The 17,209-nt window shown below is 28.5% G+C and overlaps 2 protein-coding genes across 7 annotated transcripts in view; one reads left to right on the forward strand and one right to left on the reverse strand.

The window, feature by feature from the left end:
* LOC129913267 (dual specificity calcium/calmodulin-dependent 3',5'-cyclic nucleotide phosphodiesterase 1) overlaps window positions 1-17,209 on the forward strand; it is a 499,680-nt gene that overhangs the window by 392,934 nt on the left and 89,537 nt on the right. The window lies entirely within an intron of this gene.
* Window positions 12,838-13,457, reverse strand: LOC129913393 (agrin-like). Its single transcript, XM_055992026.1, has one exon. It carries the CDS (start codon window positions 13,209-13,211, stop codon window positions 12,987-12,989), a length of 225 nt encoding a protein of 74 aa, XP_055848001.1. The 5' UTR covers window positions 13,212-13,457; the 3' UTR covers window positions 12,838-12,986.

Raw genomic sequence — 17,209 nt, forward strand, 5'->3', positions numbered from 1 at the left:
TGTTGCGTGGTAGGTATATGGAATAGGAAATAGGATAAACGAGTTTTTTTTTTGTATTCTTGTTTATTTTTTAAACTGGTTTATTTATCTCTTTCATAAAGGAGAATGGGCAAGTTTGTATGGAACGTGGACGTTACGCGGCCATGAATGAATTTGTTATTTTTTGATGTAATTAAGGTTTACATATATTGTGCAGAAGTTTTATCCTTGTGACGTACTTCAAAAACGGATAAAATGCATTTTTGCATTTAACACTTTATATAGATTGTCTCATTGTTATAACTTATTCGTGTATTTTAAGTGCAAAAAATGATACTCTGTCATTTTCCCTGATTCTGAAGACCTTTAACTTGAATATCCAACCACTAGAACACAAACTATAAGCATTTTAACACAACAATTTCAAGCCTATTTTGAGAGTTTCGTTGTTCAATTTTTTGTTAGTTTGAACTGTTTGAAAACTTTCGAACAAAATCTTGAAATGGTTGTCTAAAAAATCTTATATTATGAGTTCTATTGGTCGGATTTTCAAGATTTATGTCTTCAGACTCAGGGAAAATGACAGAGCATCATATTTTATGTTTCAAATAAAAATATAAATCAATTTGTCCTTCATACATTGAACAATGCATTTACAATACTAATACTGCATTATCTTGCATTCTTAATGCAATACAGCGAAACGTCCATAGTAAAAGTTTTTCCTATGTTATAATTCTTTCATTTGATACCAATTTCATTAATGGCCGCTCAACGTCCAAAATGCCCATTCTCCTTTATGATGTTGCATGTTAGGTATTCTTCTGAGCAACTGTATGGATATATTTTTTTCTATGAAAACAAAATTTGGAAAGACAGGCAGTCTGTAATGTTATTCGCATTATAATACAAAAATCTAAATTTTCGAATTTGACTTTATAGATGAAATTGTCTTTTTCTGTGAGTAAGAAATTGAGTTTTTATAAAACATGGAACTGTTACATAATTTGCAGCAAAATGACGTATGAAATAAAAAATATTTTGATTAAATAATTATTTCTTATTATTAGGCAATGTTTTAGTGAAAGAATTGTAAAAAACAAAAATCAATTATGACCGGAGGAAGCAAAATACTGTTGCAAAGTCGAGATTTTTCGATAATTCACAAAAACTGCATTAAATTGAAAACCGTAAGGATTTGGGATGAACAAGTTACCAAATTCTGAGAGCCCTAAAGTTGGCCTATCTGCATATTTCGTTTGATCCATTACTTTTGGGACACCCTGTATATGAATAACAATAATATCAATTAATAATATAATATATAAATCTATGTACAAATTCGAAAGAAAAAGTTAAAAACATTCAAATAAATAAACAAATATGTACCTAATAGTTTTAAAAAATAAACGTTTTATTTGCCAAAAAAAAATGTTGAAAAAATTTGATTTAAACTACTAAAATAAATATCATCACTGAATACTATAACAAAGAAAAAAAAAGTCGATCAGATTCCTGCGCCTACGAATACTTGCAAAAGTTATATAGAATACCAAGTGATGTAAGTACATAGATGCGCAGAAAGATAGAAAAATTCAACACTGAATATCATACCATTTTTTTCTTCATAAATATACCTACCATGACTCTTGCACATAGAGTAAAACCAACGGAAAACGAAAACACAAGTAAATTCGGTTGCGCAAAGCAAAACCGCAATATACACTTGCAAGGCTTGCAACCCTTTTTTTTTTGCTATTTCCTTGATGCTGATTTGTTTTTTCTACCTAAATAGACTTTAATTGTATGACTTTGGTTCTCTAGAAAGAGAAAGAGAATGCAAATAAAGATACCGAGAGAGAACTGAGTTGAGATGACGTTGAACGTGAGAGATGTATGGCGAAGAAAGGTCACTAATACACACAAACTCATTTACATGAAGTCTGAGTTCGTCATTCGGGGACACCCACTCTTAACTACTCATTTTTACCTAAATTTCGGTTCATACGTGCTAAGTGGAAAGTGTGCACAAAATCACATAACATTACTTAAATGAACAATTACCTTTTTCACTTGACAACTACTCAAAATCTACTGATCTGATCTGATAAATATAGAATCAATTATATTTATTTTTAACCAAAACCACCCCCTTAGTTTCACTAGGATTAAAGAAAAATCGATAAAAAGCTAAATCAGAACACTTCACTCGAAATTTAAAAACAAACACGATCCTTATTATCACATAGTACCTTATCATCACATAGTACTATTTTTTTTTTATCAAAAGTGGCGGTGTTTTGATTTTACTCGAAATTTCCATTTCTTAGAAAATTCATTTTTTTTTTTTTCAAATATGTATAAAATTATAAATAGGAAGTGTTAAGTTTTCAAATATTCAAATCAAGTGACTCAAAATCACATGGCCATTTTTCTAGAAACAAAATTTTGTTGTCAAAATAAAAACAAAAGTTGATCTGATTAATTTTCAAATCTACAAAACGTCAAAACAACTTGAGTTCAATTAAATGGGGAACAACAAAATTAGAAAATAATTTTTTATCGGTGAGGTATTTTGCTATAAAAGCGATAACTATTCTCTACAGAAATCATTCTTAAGAAAGTTCTTAAACAACAAACATCCTTTTAGTATACTCTCAAAAGTCATACTTTTACATTTCAAAACCATGAAACTATTCGCAATCTTAGTCGCTGTTATCCTTGCTTTGGTCGCTGCTACCAATGGAGCTTCTGCAAGGCATCCCTGCTTTTGCGTTCGAATGCTGAGTCCAGTTTGTGGATCGGATGGTGTAACCTACAGCAATGAATGTGATTTCAATTGTGCTGTCTTCGAAGGCAGACACGAGCCTGGAGTTGATATGTTCTTGGTGAAGCACGAAGCTTGTTAACTTTTTAAAAGTTTAATCTCAATCTTACAAAAAGAAAATATCTATGTTTAAGAATAATTTTAGTTACATTATAATAAGAAATAAAATAAGAAAGTTTTGATAAAATTTGGTTTGTTTTTCCTCTTTTGATTACTACTCTTTTTTACAGCTAACCTTATTTAGTTTTGGTTCTTATTCATAAAATTGGTAGCAGTTGAAACGAAAATATATTGTGTAGTTGATCATTTGTATGACTTATGTTGATACTTTACGGGTGCCATTGTTGAAAAATGTATCTCAGCTGGACATATTGACTACTGCTATTATTGAAAAAATTATTATCCGTTCGTTGTGACGCCATCAACTTCGATAACCATTTTAGAGGTTGCTGATTCTCACACCCTCCACTCGATATTAAGTAGACTTATTACCTACTTATTATAATTATATCAGAAGTGTTTTACCAGGAATCGCACAAATTTTGTTATCAAATGACGCCAATATTTTTGTTTTGCTGGCTATTTCTCTCTTTGGTGCACTACGCTTACTTTGAAGTGATTGTTTATTACTAATGAAACATATTTAAACTGGTTTGAAATTTCAGCTTTAGGAATTTCTACACTTACGAAAAAAGCATGGAATCACTTTTCTTTTCACCTTTTTAAAAAGAACAGTTTTCATGGTGACAGTGCTTCCTTGATCCCCTTGACATAGTGTTCATAACAGCGCCAAACAATGGAAGAAGTAGCTAAGATTATGTACCTAATACTTCATTATTTCCAAGCCTTTTGCATAAAAATAAGAAACTCAAAATACAAAAAAAGACAAAAATTATTTTTTTAAAGTTATTTATTCGTTCATTTTCTGTTTCATTTTCATGATTTCATAAGTTAACAAGCTTCCTTTTTCACAATAAACATTTCCAATCCATAAGGATGTCTACCTTCGGTAACAGCGCACTTGAAGTAACATTCATTGGTGTAGGTTACTTCATCTGATCCACAAACAGGCTTAAATTCCATAGTGCAATTGCAAGGATTTTTAATAGAAGCTCCCTTAGCAGCAGCTACCAAAGCCAGGATAACAGCGAAAAAGATTGCGAATAGTTTCATGGTTTTAAATGTTTTGATTGAAAAATATTTAACTAATGATTTTTTTTATCTGAAGAAGTTCGTTTTTATAGCAAGCCACTGGAGTTGATATGAAACTATCTTTCATATTTTTTTCATATCAGTTTTTGATGGAACGTAAGAGCTGGTTTTGTATCTATTATTACATATAAGATTATAGAACTCATCCGATTAATTTTTAATTAATTTTTTTTTTTTTTTTGAAAACAGTTAATATAATTTGAATTTTTATCTTCGATTTGAGATTGTGAATCTCTTAATTTAAAATGATACATGTATAAGTACTAAATTGTTAACAAGACACTTCAATTGTATGATTGAAAAGGTATTACGTTTCAAAATTGTTTTCCAATAGAAAATTAATTGAAGTTATTGCCAAAAGATTAAAACCATTGATTTTTTCACCCGATTCTACGCAGTATTAATTTTTGGCGTTGTATTTACAAGTTTGTGATACTTTTACTTTTTTAAACTTTGAAGAACGCACTAGCATCTGCTATTTCTTGATTACCATAGTAGAAATTGATACAAAACAAATCTCTTGAACGCTTAGTTATCGGACAAAAAACTACATTCATGTAACAAAGTAGCTATACCTTAGAAGAAGTTACATGACAAGTTTTCGAGAGATCAGTTAAAAGTTGATGTGACTTTAAAATTACGAACTGAATAGCATGTTATTTTGACATTCGACGACTTTAAAGTCGGTAAAGCCTTAAATTGATTACTCGTATCAAATAAGTGGTCATAAAACTTTTTCTTGTTTACTTGTAATGGAATTTGAATGTAGTCAGCATTTCAGACTTTACCACAATCTTGCTATTTTGTACTGTGTACTTACATTACCTTCAACTTTCACTTGGCAACTACACTGGTCTGCAAGGAAACCCCTCTTTAAATAAAACTATACTTTCCTAAAGGATTTTCGAATCCGAAGTCAGAATTGACCTAGCACGTCACGTTTTTTAGATATTCCCGTTAAAAAATCTCAAAAACCCATTTTTTTGCTGTTTTCGAAGAAAAATTTTGGCATAATGTTATCTTTTTCAAATAAAATTGTTACGGTTTATAAAAGAACTTATTTTTTTCTTTAAAATTCAGTTTCAATCTTCTCAATATCTCTTTTCTTCTCCGAGACATCTTAATTTAAGTTAGTTTAGTGGGTTTGGCATATCTTACCATAAAGAAACTGATCTCTAAATATTAATATATCTTTCTCCCTAGAACAAAAGTATACTTTTCTAATGGACTTTAGTGTGCTGATTTTGAATCCGAACTCAAAAAAATTCGGTCAGCTCTGGTTTTTGAGATATAGTAGTTTTTTTTTTAGATTTTCTAAAAAAAAAAAATTGATTTTTTGATACATTAATGCGAATATCTCAAAATTCTGACGTGATAGAGTTTTTTCGACTTCGGATTCTAACTCAGCACATCAAAAACTATAAGAAAAGTATATTTTTGTCTCTAGGAGAAACAATCTGAAGCTTTACAAGGCAGTTTATCGATAGCTTTATTACAAATAAGATATTTCTAAATAGAAAAGTAGTATATAAAATTACAAAACACGTGAAAATTTTCTTTAATGTATTTTATTATGGTTTTTTTTACATATTTGACTTTTTAAATATAATGGGCTTTGATACAATTTCCTTAATTAAGGTGTTTTTGTTGTTGTAGGATTTACTAAAAAGTGAAGGATATTGATATTTTAGCTTTTTTTGTCAATCAGTATTTTAAAATATGAGTAAACACTAATGTAGAAGGACATATTCATAGATAGTTCATATTATAAGGAATAAGTCCTCCAAATTTGACCTCAATTTGACAAATAGTTTTAATTTTATACAAGATCAAATGAATCTAAAAGGGTGATTTTTTAGAAACTACCCACATTTTTCAAAAATCATTTTTACAAAAATGGTACCTGATAGAATTTTTCTGAAACCAGATTTAGATTCAGGAAATTCTAATCTTTTATAATATCAAAAAATTATTTGAAATAGGAAAAAAAAGTTAAATTTTGCAGACCAGTGCTATTAATTAAAATTGATTAACCAATATAGACTGTAAATGTCGACAAATGTCGAACCAAAAACCAACTCAACACACTAAATTTGAAACATTATCTCCACGTGGAACCTAAAAATTGTTTACTTTCTCTATATCTATCAATGTTGTTACTTGTTCTTTGTACCAAGAACAAATTTTCGATCGAATCCTATTTAGATCGAAGGAAACATTTGTCTTGCAAATCTGTCTTCAAACACATTTATCAAGTGACGCAAGAATCTGAACACAGATAAATTTTGTTTGCGGTCTAATCAATAATAATTCAGTTAAAGGAGTCAAAAACTAATAACTTTTGATGATGTAAAAAGTCAATAATTAAATGAACAAAGTACAAAAAAAAAACAATCCGTCAAGTGAAAGAGGTGTGACTGTTTTCACCTGACAACGAATCATACGTTTTCTCACGTTTACTTATCTTGTGTACTTGCGTAAATCCGTTCCCTTATCTGATAACTATGCAACTTCTAATTATGATTTGATTTAATTGTACCGCCATATCCTTCGTTAGATGTGACGCCCAATAAAGTGAAATCACGTCAGACTCAACCAAATCTCTCTACTTTCATCAGACTTAACACTTGAAACATCAAATCAAGAATAGAAGATTAAAAATAAACTTGAAAACAAAATTAAAAAAAAAACGAGATTACTACTGAATTTTTAACTGATGGTAATCCTTGCATAGTAGCTGCAAATTTGTCGGTATTAATCAAGGGCAAAAGTAAAACTAAAGATTTAGTTGGAAATAAGCTTCTTATAAAAGTATTCCCTTTAACACCCCCGTTAAGAAATTGACTTCCGTGAATGTCAAATCCTAGTAGTTTTCTGAAGTTAATATGCATTTTTCATTGTATTTCCTTCATATTATGCTTCTTTCATCTACAAATGTTTGAATGAAATACCGTCAAGGATTATCATGTAGAGACAGTTCCAAAAATAAATTTTGTTAGTAACAAACAAAGAGACCAAATCTTAACTCAATCAGTAAATTTTGTAATCTTCAAATCTCCAAACTAACTTGAGTGTTTTATTGTTTTCATAAAAAATCAAAGGCTGATAAAAAAATACTTTAAGATAACATTGTATCAATTGTTTGCTATAAAAGCAATACATTTTCAACTCATAAATCATTCGTAAGAAAGTCTTAAAACATAAAACACAGTCTTTGTTTAAACTATTAAACCCAAATTTAAAATCATGAAACTATTCGCAATCATTATCGCTGTTATCCTCGCTTTGGCCGTTGCTGTCAATGGAGCTGCTGTAAGGAATCCCTGCCTTTGCACAAGAATGATGAGTCCAGTTTGTGGATCTGACGGCGTAACCTATAACAATGAATGTTTATTCAATTGTGCTGTATACGAGGGAAATTATGAACCTGAAGAAATGTTCTTGGTGAAACAGGAAGCTTGTTGAATATTTTAAAAATTTAATCTCAATTTAACAAAAAAAAAAAATACTCATGTTTAAGTATAAGTTAATTAATTATAAGATAATAATAAAATAAGTATTATTTGATAATTTTTGGCATTTTTATTTTTGTGATTGATAGATACAATAAGTTACTCATCGATGAGTCGGTTAAAAATACAACAGTATTTTTAAATTACTCTCAAACGTCTTATAATCCAGGTTGAATTTTCTAAGATGAGATCTAAGAACACATTAATTGATCACTATTACCAGAATTACGTCTAGCAATTCTAAGGTAATTGACATTATAAATATACGGGTTGGGGTCAAAATTCTGCCGGGGTCAAAATTCTGCTTTCAAAATTCTGTTTTTCAAAATTCTGTTTCTCAAAATTTTGCTTTTCATAATTCTGTTTTTCAAAAGTCTGCAAAAAATTAAAAAAGGGTTTGGAAAATGTTAAAAAGCGCGCGTTTTTTAACATTTTCAAAACCCTTTTTTAATTTTTTGCAAGATTCTGTAAAATCATCTTCTTCAAAAATTATCTACTTATTTGATTACTTACCTACATAATTTGTCATTCTTTGAATGCATATTAATTTTTTTTTTATAAATGAATAAATTTGAAAATATTAAGAAAAGGTTTTTAATACTAAACATTTCCGAAAATAATTCAAAGTTTTTTAATTTATCAAATAAAGATGAATATTCAAAAGTTTGAATAAGAAAAGAAATATTTTGTATCAAACAACATCGGTTCAAATAAGTTATAGATTATACTAGCTGACCCGGCGGACTTCGTTCCGCCATTTCTTGTATTTATTTCTATTTTCGACTTTGTAATTTGTCATAATTCCCAATACAAAAAGGAAATCAAAACTTGAAAAGTTCGTCCAATTAATTTAAAAATATTCACTTTTAAAATTAAAAAAAAAGTGGCCTATGTTAAAAACGTTTCTTAAGTTTTTTAATTTACCATTGTGAAGCTTGTAGTTAATGTAGCGTTATGTGTGATATATCAAATGAAAGGTAATATTATCAGGATGCTCAATAAAGATAAATCTCCAGATCAAAAGATGTAACGTGTTGAAAAATAGAATTTTATTTTACCGATATTTCAAATTTGTCATTACAAAATTAATTGAAACTTTGTACAAATATAGTCTTGCCTATTATCTATCTACACTGTTAATTTCATTCATTTATCTATTGAAGAAAAAAAGATAAAAATAAAAAACTGTTAAAAACGGCCAAAAAACTTGGGACAAAAAAAAATTGTTTTTCCCGTTATTCGGTCAAAAATCGATTTAAAAATTCGATTTCAAAGTTTGTACATGCATGCGCATGATTAAAACCTATATTTCCTATAAATTTGAGATTTTTTGCAGACTTTTAAAAATTCCAAAAAAATAAAAGACTACTCAAAAATGTCCCTAAAAATTAGGTTGTTTTTCAAAAATTTTTATTTCAAAATACAGGGCCTATGAAAAAAAATCCGTTTTAGACCCCTAATTTTTTTTTTAAATATCTTTCTCATGGTGTAACTCAAATTTCTGTGCAAAATTTTGCGTACCTCTAATTAGTCTTTTGTCGAAGGTCTATGACTGCAAAAAAAACCCTCACAACTTGGTTTTGAAATTTTTTTGAATTTTTTCAATACCTTTTTTAACTATTGAATAAATTTGTCTATCATTTAAAAAAAAAGTCAACTCTTTACGACTTACCGTTTAGAAAATAGCCTCTTTTTTCAATGTCGTGTTACCCCTATTTACCCTATAAAATCTTGAATTTTTTTTTCCTTAAACCTTCTCCTTTTATGCCTCTTTGATTTCAAAAAAAAATTAAGAAAATGAGTCAGTCTGTGTGGCCGGTTAGCGAACGTACACAAAACCAAACTTTAATATATATAATAGATTTGAAAGAAAGTCAGTCTATGCATTTAAAAAAATATTTGCGACACTTAAACAAAAAAATTTAGGAAAGTGCCAATGTTGAATTACATTAATGAGGTGAATTTTTCTTTAGTATAAAAAAAACAGAATTATCCCTAAATATACATACACATACACACTTATAAAAAAACAAATAACTTGTGTAGAGATATACAATTTTTCGATCGAATGTTATTTCAACGTGTGGTTAAAAGTTGAATTTTTAATGGAAGTAAAGAGTCAGAAAGTTAGAATTTCAAATGACGACTAAGTACGAGGGGCTTGATTATGGCAATCGTAATCATCCAAATATTCTGACCAACTCGAATTCATATCAGGTAAATTCTTCTGTTACCCCTGTGAATAAATTGGAAGACCCGGAGGCATACATTTTTTTCAAATGCATAACTCAAGTAGCACAAAAGTCTAAAATACACCAAAATATTTGGTGTATTTTTTGCACTTTCGTGATATGCATTTTGAATATAAAAAATACACCATTTTCTCGTATATAATAAACTCCGGTGGTTAAAAAAATATACCGATTTTGGTGTATAAATGGCGCTAGTGGTATATTAAATGATCTGGTTTTTGGTGAAAATTATCCCTTTGAAATTGAAAAATACACAATAAATCTACGGATAAAATACACCATTTAAATTATTCTGATTTAAAATTTGAACCAAAGTTTATTTTTTACCTCAAACAGTGTGATGAATTCTAATTCACACCATTTGTTATGAAATAAATGTAAATGAATTTTTATTTACTTTCATAATATTGCCATAAGAAACTAATGGTTAAATATGAATTTGTTTGCCTAATTTTAAAACGAAACACATTCTGTCTACTAATTTTACATACTACCCCCTCTAAAAATCGAGCGCCTCAAAAATATCAGTGAATTAATGATTTTTTTGTTCGATTTTAAAAATCAGTTTTTCAAAAATTATATTTTTTTTGTTGTTTTTACATTTTTTTTAGAAGAGTTCTTTTATAATATAATAAACCGCATAGAAAAAACCAAATTGCGGGATAATTAGGTCGATAAATATACTATTATAGAAAACTAATTAATTGCTGTCTACTTTTTTTAAATGGCGGCCATTGAAAAATATGTCGTCTCCCACTTATGCATTCTGGTGAATTTTATGTCCACAGGGTGTGCTTTCTACACCAAAGAGAGTTTACAAAATGTACCGTTTTGGTTGATTTCAGAATCGAATAATTTTATACACCATTAATGGTATATTATAAAAACAACTGAATATCGGTTTTTTTTTGCACGGAATCTTAAAAAAATGTTGAAATTTTTTACAGAAAAGACAGTGGTATAATTTTTACACCCCTAATTTTGAGAAATACACCATATTTTTTCAATTTCCTCAATTTTACACCAAAATTAATGAATTTACACCAATTTATACACCAGTGTGCTACTTGAGAAGTTATTATCTAAGCCAAAAAGTGTCTGATATTACTTTTCTTATGGCAACTATTATTCTTAATATCCTTTGATAGTTCAATAGTTTTTATAATTTTAGCTGTATCCTCATTGTTAGCTCATGTACATATATCACTGGCTGGTTTAATACTTTTTTTTTTAAATTTGGGATTTCAATAATCCTGAGTGTATAAGGATTGACCGCATGAATCAGAGTTATAATTAGAAAATTTGTCGATATGAAACAAAGAAGAGTTCAATTTACACCAAAAATACTTTTATTACCTGCATATTCGACTTTAATTCAATTTTAATTTCTTAAGCCCTTGCTAATAAACATTTTCGTAAATAAAATCCAACACTTCCATTTCATAGATATAGTTTAAAAAAAAAATCAAAGAAATACTACAAACCACGTACTAATCCAAAAGTTTGCACAGGTGTTCATGTTCATAGTCTTCTACTGCCAAAAATAATAAATACATTATAGTTATTATGTATCAAAACTTTGTCTAACAGAATGTTTAATGGTTATTTGTTTAATCATTAATTTAACCACAAAAAAGTTTCAATATAATTCTTCTTAAAAATAAATTAAATATTCAAACAAATTAACCACGTTTGTGTACATAAATAATATTCTCAGAACAATTGTAAGATGAAGCTAAATAATATCTATCTTGAAAAAAAAAACACCGTCTTCTTGGATTTTATTTATAAATATAAGTTTCATTAGTTTTAATTTAAGTGCTTTAACATTTTTTTTTTCTGAAAAAAAAAATGGCATTAATTTCAAATGAATGAGGGAGTAGGAATTTTACAAAAAATGCAAACAGCAAGTGATTTATAACTTTTTGTATGTTGTTTTAATTTCCGTCCACTTAGGCGGGTGGGCCAATTTTTTTAAAAAACTGACCTTGGAAAAAAAATTCATTAGGTAGAGGAAAAGTTTTTGAAAAATTTATTTTTATTTTTTTAAGTATTAATTCTGTTTTCAAATTTTAATGCACTCATTATTTTTCAGACAATAAAAGAAAACTGGATTCGAAAATTTTTTGTCGTTTTCGAGAAATTTAGAAATTTAACAAAAAAAAAATAGGTACCAAACTACTATTTCTAAGAAAACCTTCTATTTTTTGTACGTGGTTGGACTTGTTGGTATTTTAATTTGACTTTCTTTATTCATTTTTTAAACATTCAGAACATGCCGAATTAATTCTTTTTACATGCTTTTACGTCAAGTGTTGGTTCCGTATCAAAAAAAAGTTTAGAGGTTTTAATCAAAACCAACACTACGATGATGTAAAAATCCAAAAGATAGGTTTTCGTTATGATGAATTGTAGGTCTCTGCGTCCGTGTGTTTGTTTATATTATTTGTTTTTTAATACCCTGCCCAAAATGGAAAAAGTTTTTTTTCTCGAAAATGGGTTTAACGATTTTGATTTAAAAAATACGTTTAAAAATATTTTTGGAAAAGTTATTTTAGTTACAACAATACTGAATTTAAAAAAAAAAAAATTAAAAAAAATTATTTTTGGATTTAAAAAAAGTTTAAAAAGTGTTGTTTATTTATGATTTTTTTGACACGTTTTGTGGGTCCAAAAATTCAATTTGTTATGCAAGTACCTAATTAAATTGAGCGAGAAGGTACATGTTTGGTGGGTTGGAACCAAAACATTTAAAAATATCCAAGACCGAAAATGCAAAACACATGTTAATCTTTCAATAGTTTTAATTAAAAATCAATCAAGTGAAAAAATTCAGAACATAACAACAACAAAATTAATTTTTACATTTGTTTAATCAGATTGGTATAAAGATAACCCCTTTAAAAAAAGGTTTCATGATACCTTATCTTTGTTTTGTAAAATTTAAATCTTTTAAAAAATACTTGCACTGCACAGACAGAAAAACAATCATATGAACACTTTACATCAAAATAAAAAAAGAAACAAAAAACAAAAAATAAAACAACAAGAGAAAAACGTTTAACTAATTAATTTATTTATTTTACCATGACGATTTTCATATCACAAACTGAGTACATACATACATTACATTAATCTCAAAAAACTCATTAACATTGAAATTCAAAAGTTGAATTTGTTTAACTTTTTCCATGGCATTCCTAGTCAGGTGCTATCGCATGGTCCCATTTTTGCAATATTCAAAGTTTTACCCAGCTGCCTGTATTGCCTCTGGGTGCAATCGAATTCACAACGACTATTGTAAGTGACCTTATTAGAGCCACAAACTTGCCCCTTAGCTCCATCGCATGGACAAAAAGTGCCTTGAATTGGTGCAACCAGTGCAATGACCAAAACAAAAACACAAATTATAGATGTACTTAATTTCATTTTAAAACACACAAGAAAACACGTTTGTTCTGAAGATAACGACAACTGATTTTAAACTAAATGGACTTGAAAACTTTTCAGTCAGTTTTTAATAAGTGCTCTCTCACAGATGGTTTCGGTATTAAATTTGCATATTTAATTAAAACGATAAGAGTCACCGTCACGTCTTATGTCACTCTTGTGTTTTCCACTCATTTAATATGGAAGTAGAGGAAGCGAAATAAATGTTTCAATTCCACCATTATTCGCACTTGTCCAGCTCAATTATATTACTTTACTAATAAACACAATAAGGCTGTGTATATGGCAGGTTGATATAAGGCAGTGGTGGCGCACCTATATCAACACGTACCGAAATTTATTGTAGATTTTAAACATTCACTTTACCACTTGGTACAATTAAATTTAATTGGTTGCTTATTTTAATATAATGTCGATCTTAAAGTATTTTTAAGAGAACTTAAAGACTTTATACTGAAAAACGCCTTACAACTAAAAAAATAAACTATTATGCAACCAATTTGAAACTAGATTGATGTCTGTTTTTATTTGATTTTTAAAAACATTACCGGAGCTAGGGTTTTAAATTCACAATTTAACTTAAAACAAGTTGACAATTAAATTTTTGTCATTCAACCATTTTACAACTGATTTGAAATTGGTTTTCAAAATATTTGAAAAATAAATTTCAACCTGTTTTTCACATATTTTTTAGTTTATTTTAAAATCAATATTAAAAGCAGGACCATTCTGTCAAAAAAAGTAAAGTAAAAATATCAAGTAAAGATTATTTTTAAAATAGACCCACTTTTCTTAGGTTTGCCAGCCCTGTCATTGACTCTAATCAAGTGTTACTTTAAAGAAGAAACTAAATAGGTAATTGATATGCTTTTTGCGACTCAACCAATTGTGATGATTAATGGTCTGTGTAATTTTAAAATTGATTTTTTTTTTCTTTTTTTTTTTTTTGTTACAACAAAGTGTTAAGAGAATAATCCCATCTGAAGAGGCACACTTAAATGATATGAACAAATACAAAATAAAAACACTAAACAAACACGATACGTATGGAAGGAGAGAGAGCTTTTTTTTTGAAGAGTTGACTCTTTTATGAAGATTTATTCAACCATAAATTTATTTTCGTTTGAGGAAAACGAAGAATTTGTGTTTGGTAATAATCCTAAGTAGAATTATCACGTTCAATTGATTTTAAAGATGATTTTTTTTTTTCAGGAAAAGTATGAGTATCTAAAAGGTTAACAGATTATTTTCAAGATGGTTGGATAAGTTCATGTGGTAAATGAGATTATAAAACGAAATTTTTTGACATTTTGCGGAGTTATTTGATGGAGATGTAATTTAGACTATTAAGGATATAAGAAAGAAGATTTTTTGTTAAGTTTAGGTTAATTTTAAATAGGGACAATTTGAAGCAAAACAAGTTTTATGCGTTTTGCATGGTAACTTTTCAATCCTTTTTTAAAAAATCAAAAATCGAAAATCAAGATGAATTTTAAATATTAACCCTCGAAAATCAAGATGAATTTTAAATATTAACACCTCTTTTTTGCGAATTTGATTTATACTTTTTCATGTCGCTAGAACTTTTTTCAGTCTCACTATTTTATGGAGAATCATGTATAAAATTGATGTAGAATTTTCCAAGGAATTCAAATATTGTATTGGAAATTCCAAAAACATGTATTTTCACCCTTATAAAGACTTTTTTTTGAGACAATAATGCAGTGAAAATTTATCATCTTGTGGTTAATATTGAATGTTAAAAAAAATAGGTTAATAAAATGAAGAAAAATTATGAAAACACAAATTTTAACAGAGTAAACTTTTCCTTAAAATACACCGCTCAATCCAAAGCCTTAATTTTCTTTTTTTTGTATATGTAACAGCAAAAACTAACAAGCCAAACTTGAATTTTAGTTGGTTTGATCCTCGAATTTTGATTCTCTGACATTCTTGTTTTTCATTGGTAAAACAAAATTTGAACTACATTGTTCAAATTTAAATTTTTGTGAGAGGTTTAGATTTGATTCCAAGCCGTATTTTACATGGTTAAATTCACTCTTCCTGTAATAAAATTCTTTAAGCTGCAATTTCAATAAAATAACTTTTAAAATATAACAAATATTTGTGGAAGTTAATTTTTTGTTCTTAATCCGTCACTGGCTAAAAATCTACTTTAAGCAAAAACAAACGAAAATAGAAAACACCTGTGAACACTAAAGAAAGATAAAGATAATGAATTAACATAAATAAAGCAATTAACTTTTTGCAAACAATTGTATATTCTAGATGACGAATGGGAAAAATTGTGATTAACTTGGAGTTTCCATCCATCCACAATTACCTAGATTCAAAAAATTTAAACAGTAGGTACTGAAAGTTTGGATTCTCTATATTTGTTTGATAAAAACCATATTTTTATAAAAAACCCTGCCCAAAATATCATCAATATTGTCTATTGTTATTTATTTGTTACAATCCGTTAAAGTTTATCAAAAGAAAAATATTACGCATACGCCCCAGTGACCGCTTGAGAAATGCTTTAAACACTGGGAAAACTTTTGTTTAACAGTCACAAACCCTTTCAATTGTATGGTTGCTCACTTAAAACACCTCAAAAGAAGTGAGTCCCATACAAAACGACTCATGGGTGGCTTAAGAAATTGATTTTTTAGCAAGTTTACAAAATGAAGTTTTGTGTAAGCAGTCTTATTTTTTGTCAAATTTTGCACTAGATATAATTCTCAAGTTTGTTTAATTTAGAGGCTTATAATATTCTTAGAACCTCAATTCTAATGCAAATCCGCAAACATTATATATTACTTCTAATTCAACAAAGGTCCAGCACTAATTGACACAAGCAAGCTAACAAAAAAATCATGTTACTTAACACGGTGCTCCCCCTAAATATCTGTACACAAGAATTCCCCTTAGAATCTCATTAAACATTGCAATCAATATTAGTTTTATGAGATATAATAATACGCTTCCCACCAACAACGTATAATGGTAATGTTGGCAAATATACACTACGTCTCAAGTTGTATGTATAATTAACAAAAGATTTGTTTGCATTCTCATTTGTCAACATCTCCTTAAAAGAACACCCACTCATCAGTTTGATAAATGAAAGACGTATTTTTTATGAACAAAATAAATAATTGCACATCCATATGTTTGCTTTGTCCAGCCACCAAGCAGGTAAATCCCATCAATTTGTCATGCATAATCACACTCAATCTCACTCTCGCTATAATTAAAACTCCATTCAATATACCAATCGGATGAATTATTGATGAATTCGATATAAAAGCGTAGAACTTTTGGTTAATTCTACTGATTCAAGAGGTGAACTTCATTCAGTAGACAGAAAAAAAGCTCAAACAACTTTTTTTCGATAAGCAAAAATAACCTGTGTTGTATGTATATACTTTACCTTTGCCAGCCTAATCACTAAAAACTGTTGATAAGATAACCTGAAATTAATTTTTTCCAAAGTGCAACTTGGTTCAGTCAGTATCGATCAGGTCGTTAATACAAACAGAACTTTTAAACGTTTAACTTGAACAACTTTAAACTTAAAACTTTCAAAATGAAATTTTTCGGAATAATTGTTGCGATTTTTGTCGCTATGATCTTTGTCATCTCTGGATCGGAAGCTATGTGCCCCTGTGGAAGGGATTACCAGCCTGTTTGTGGATCTGATGAGGTGACATATGCTAATAAATGCTTGTTGAACTGTGCTATTGAAGAAAATGGCAGACAAGGACGCAGCATGAGGATGTTGAAAAAAGGAGCTTGCTAGGAAGTCAGCATAAATGGAGGCTAAATATTGGAATTGCAAGAAATTGATTTATGAAAATTGGTGTATTTTTTGTGTTGTGAAATGTATATGACAAAAATTTGCTACCATATATACGAAAATTCTTTCGAAAATATAATAAAAATGAGTCATGACAGTTGTTGTTAAATAACGG

The sequence above is a fragment of the Episyrphus balteatus genome, chromosome 1 (assembly GCF_945859705.1).
Source record: "Episyrphus balteatus chromosome 1, idEpiBalt1.1, whole genome shotgun sequence".
Lineage (NCBI taxonomy): Eukaryota > Metazoa > Arthropoda > Insecta > Diptera > Syrphidae > Episyrphus > Episyrphus balteatus.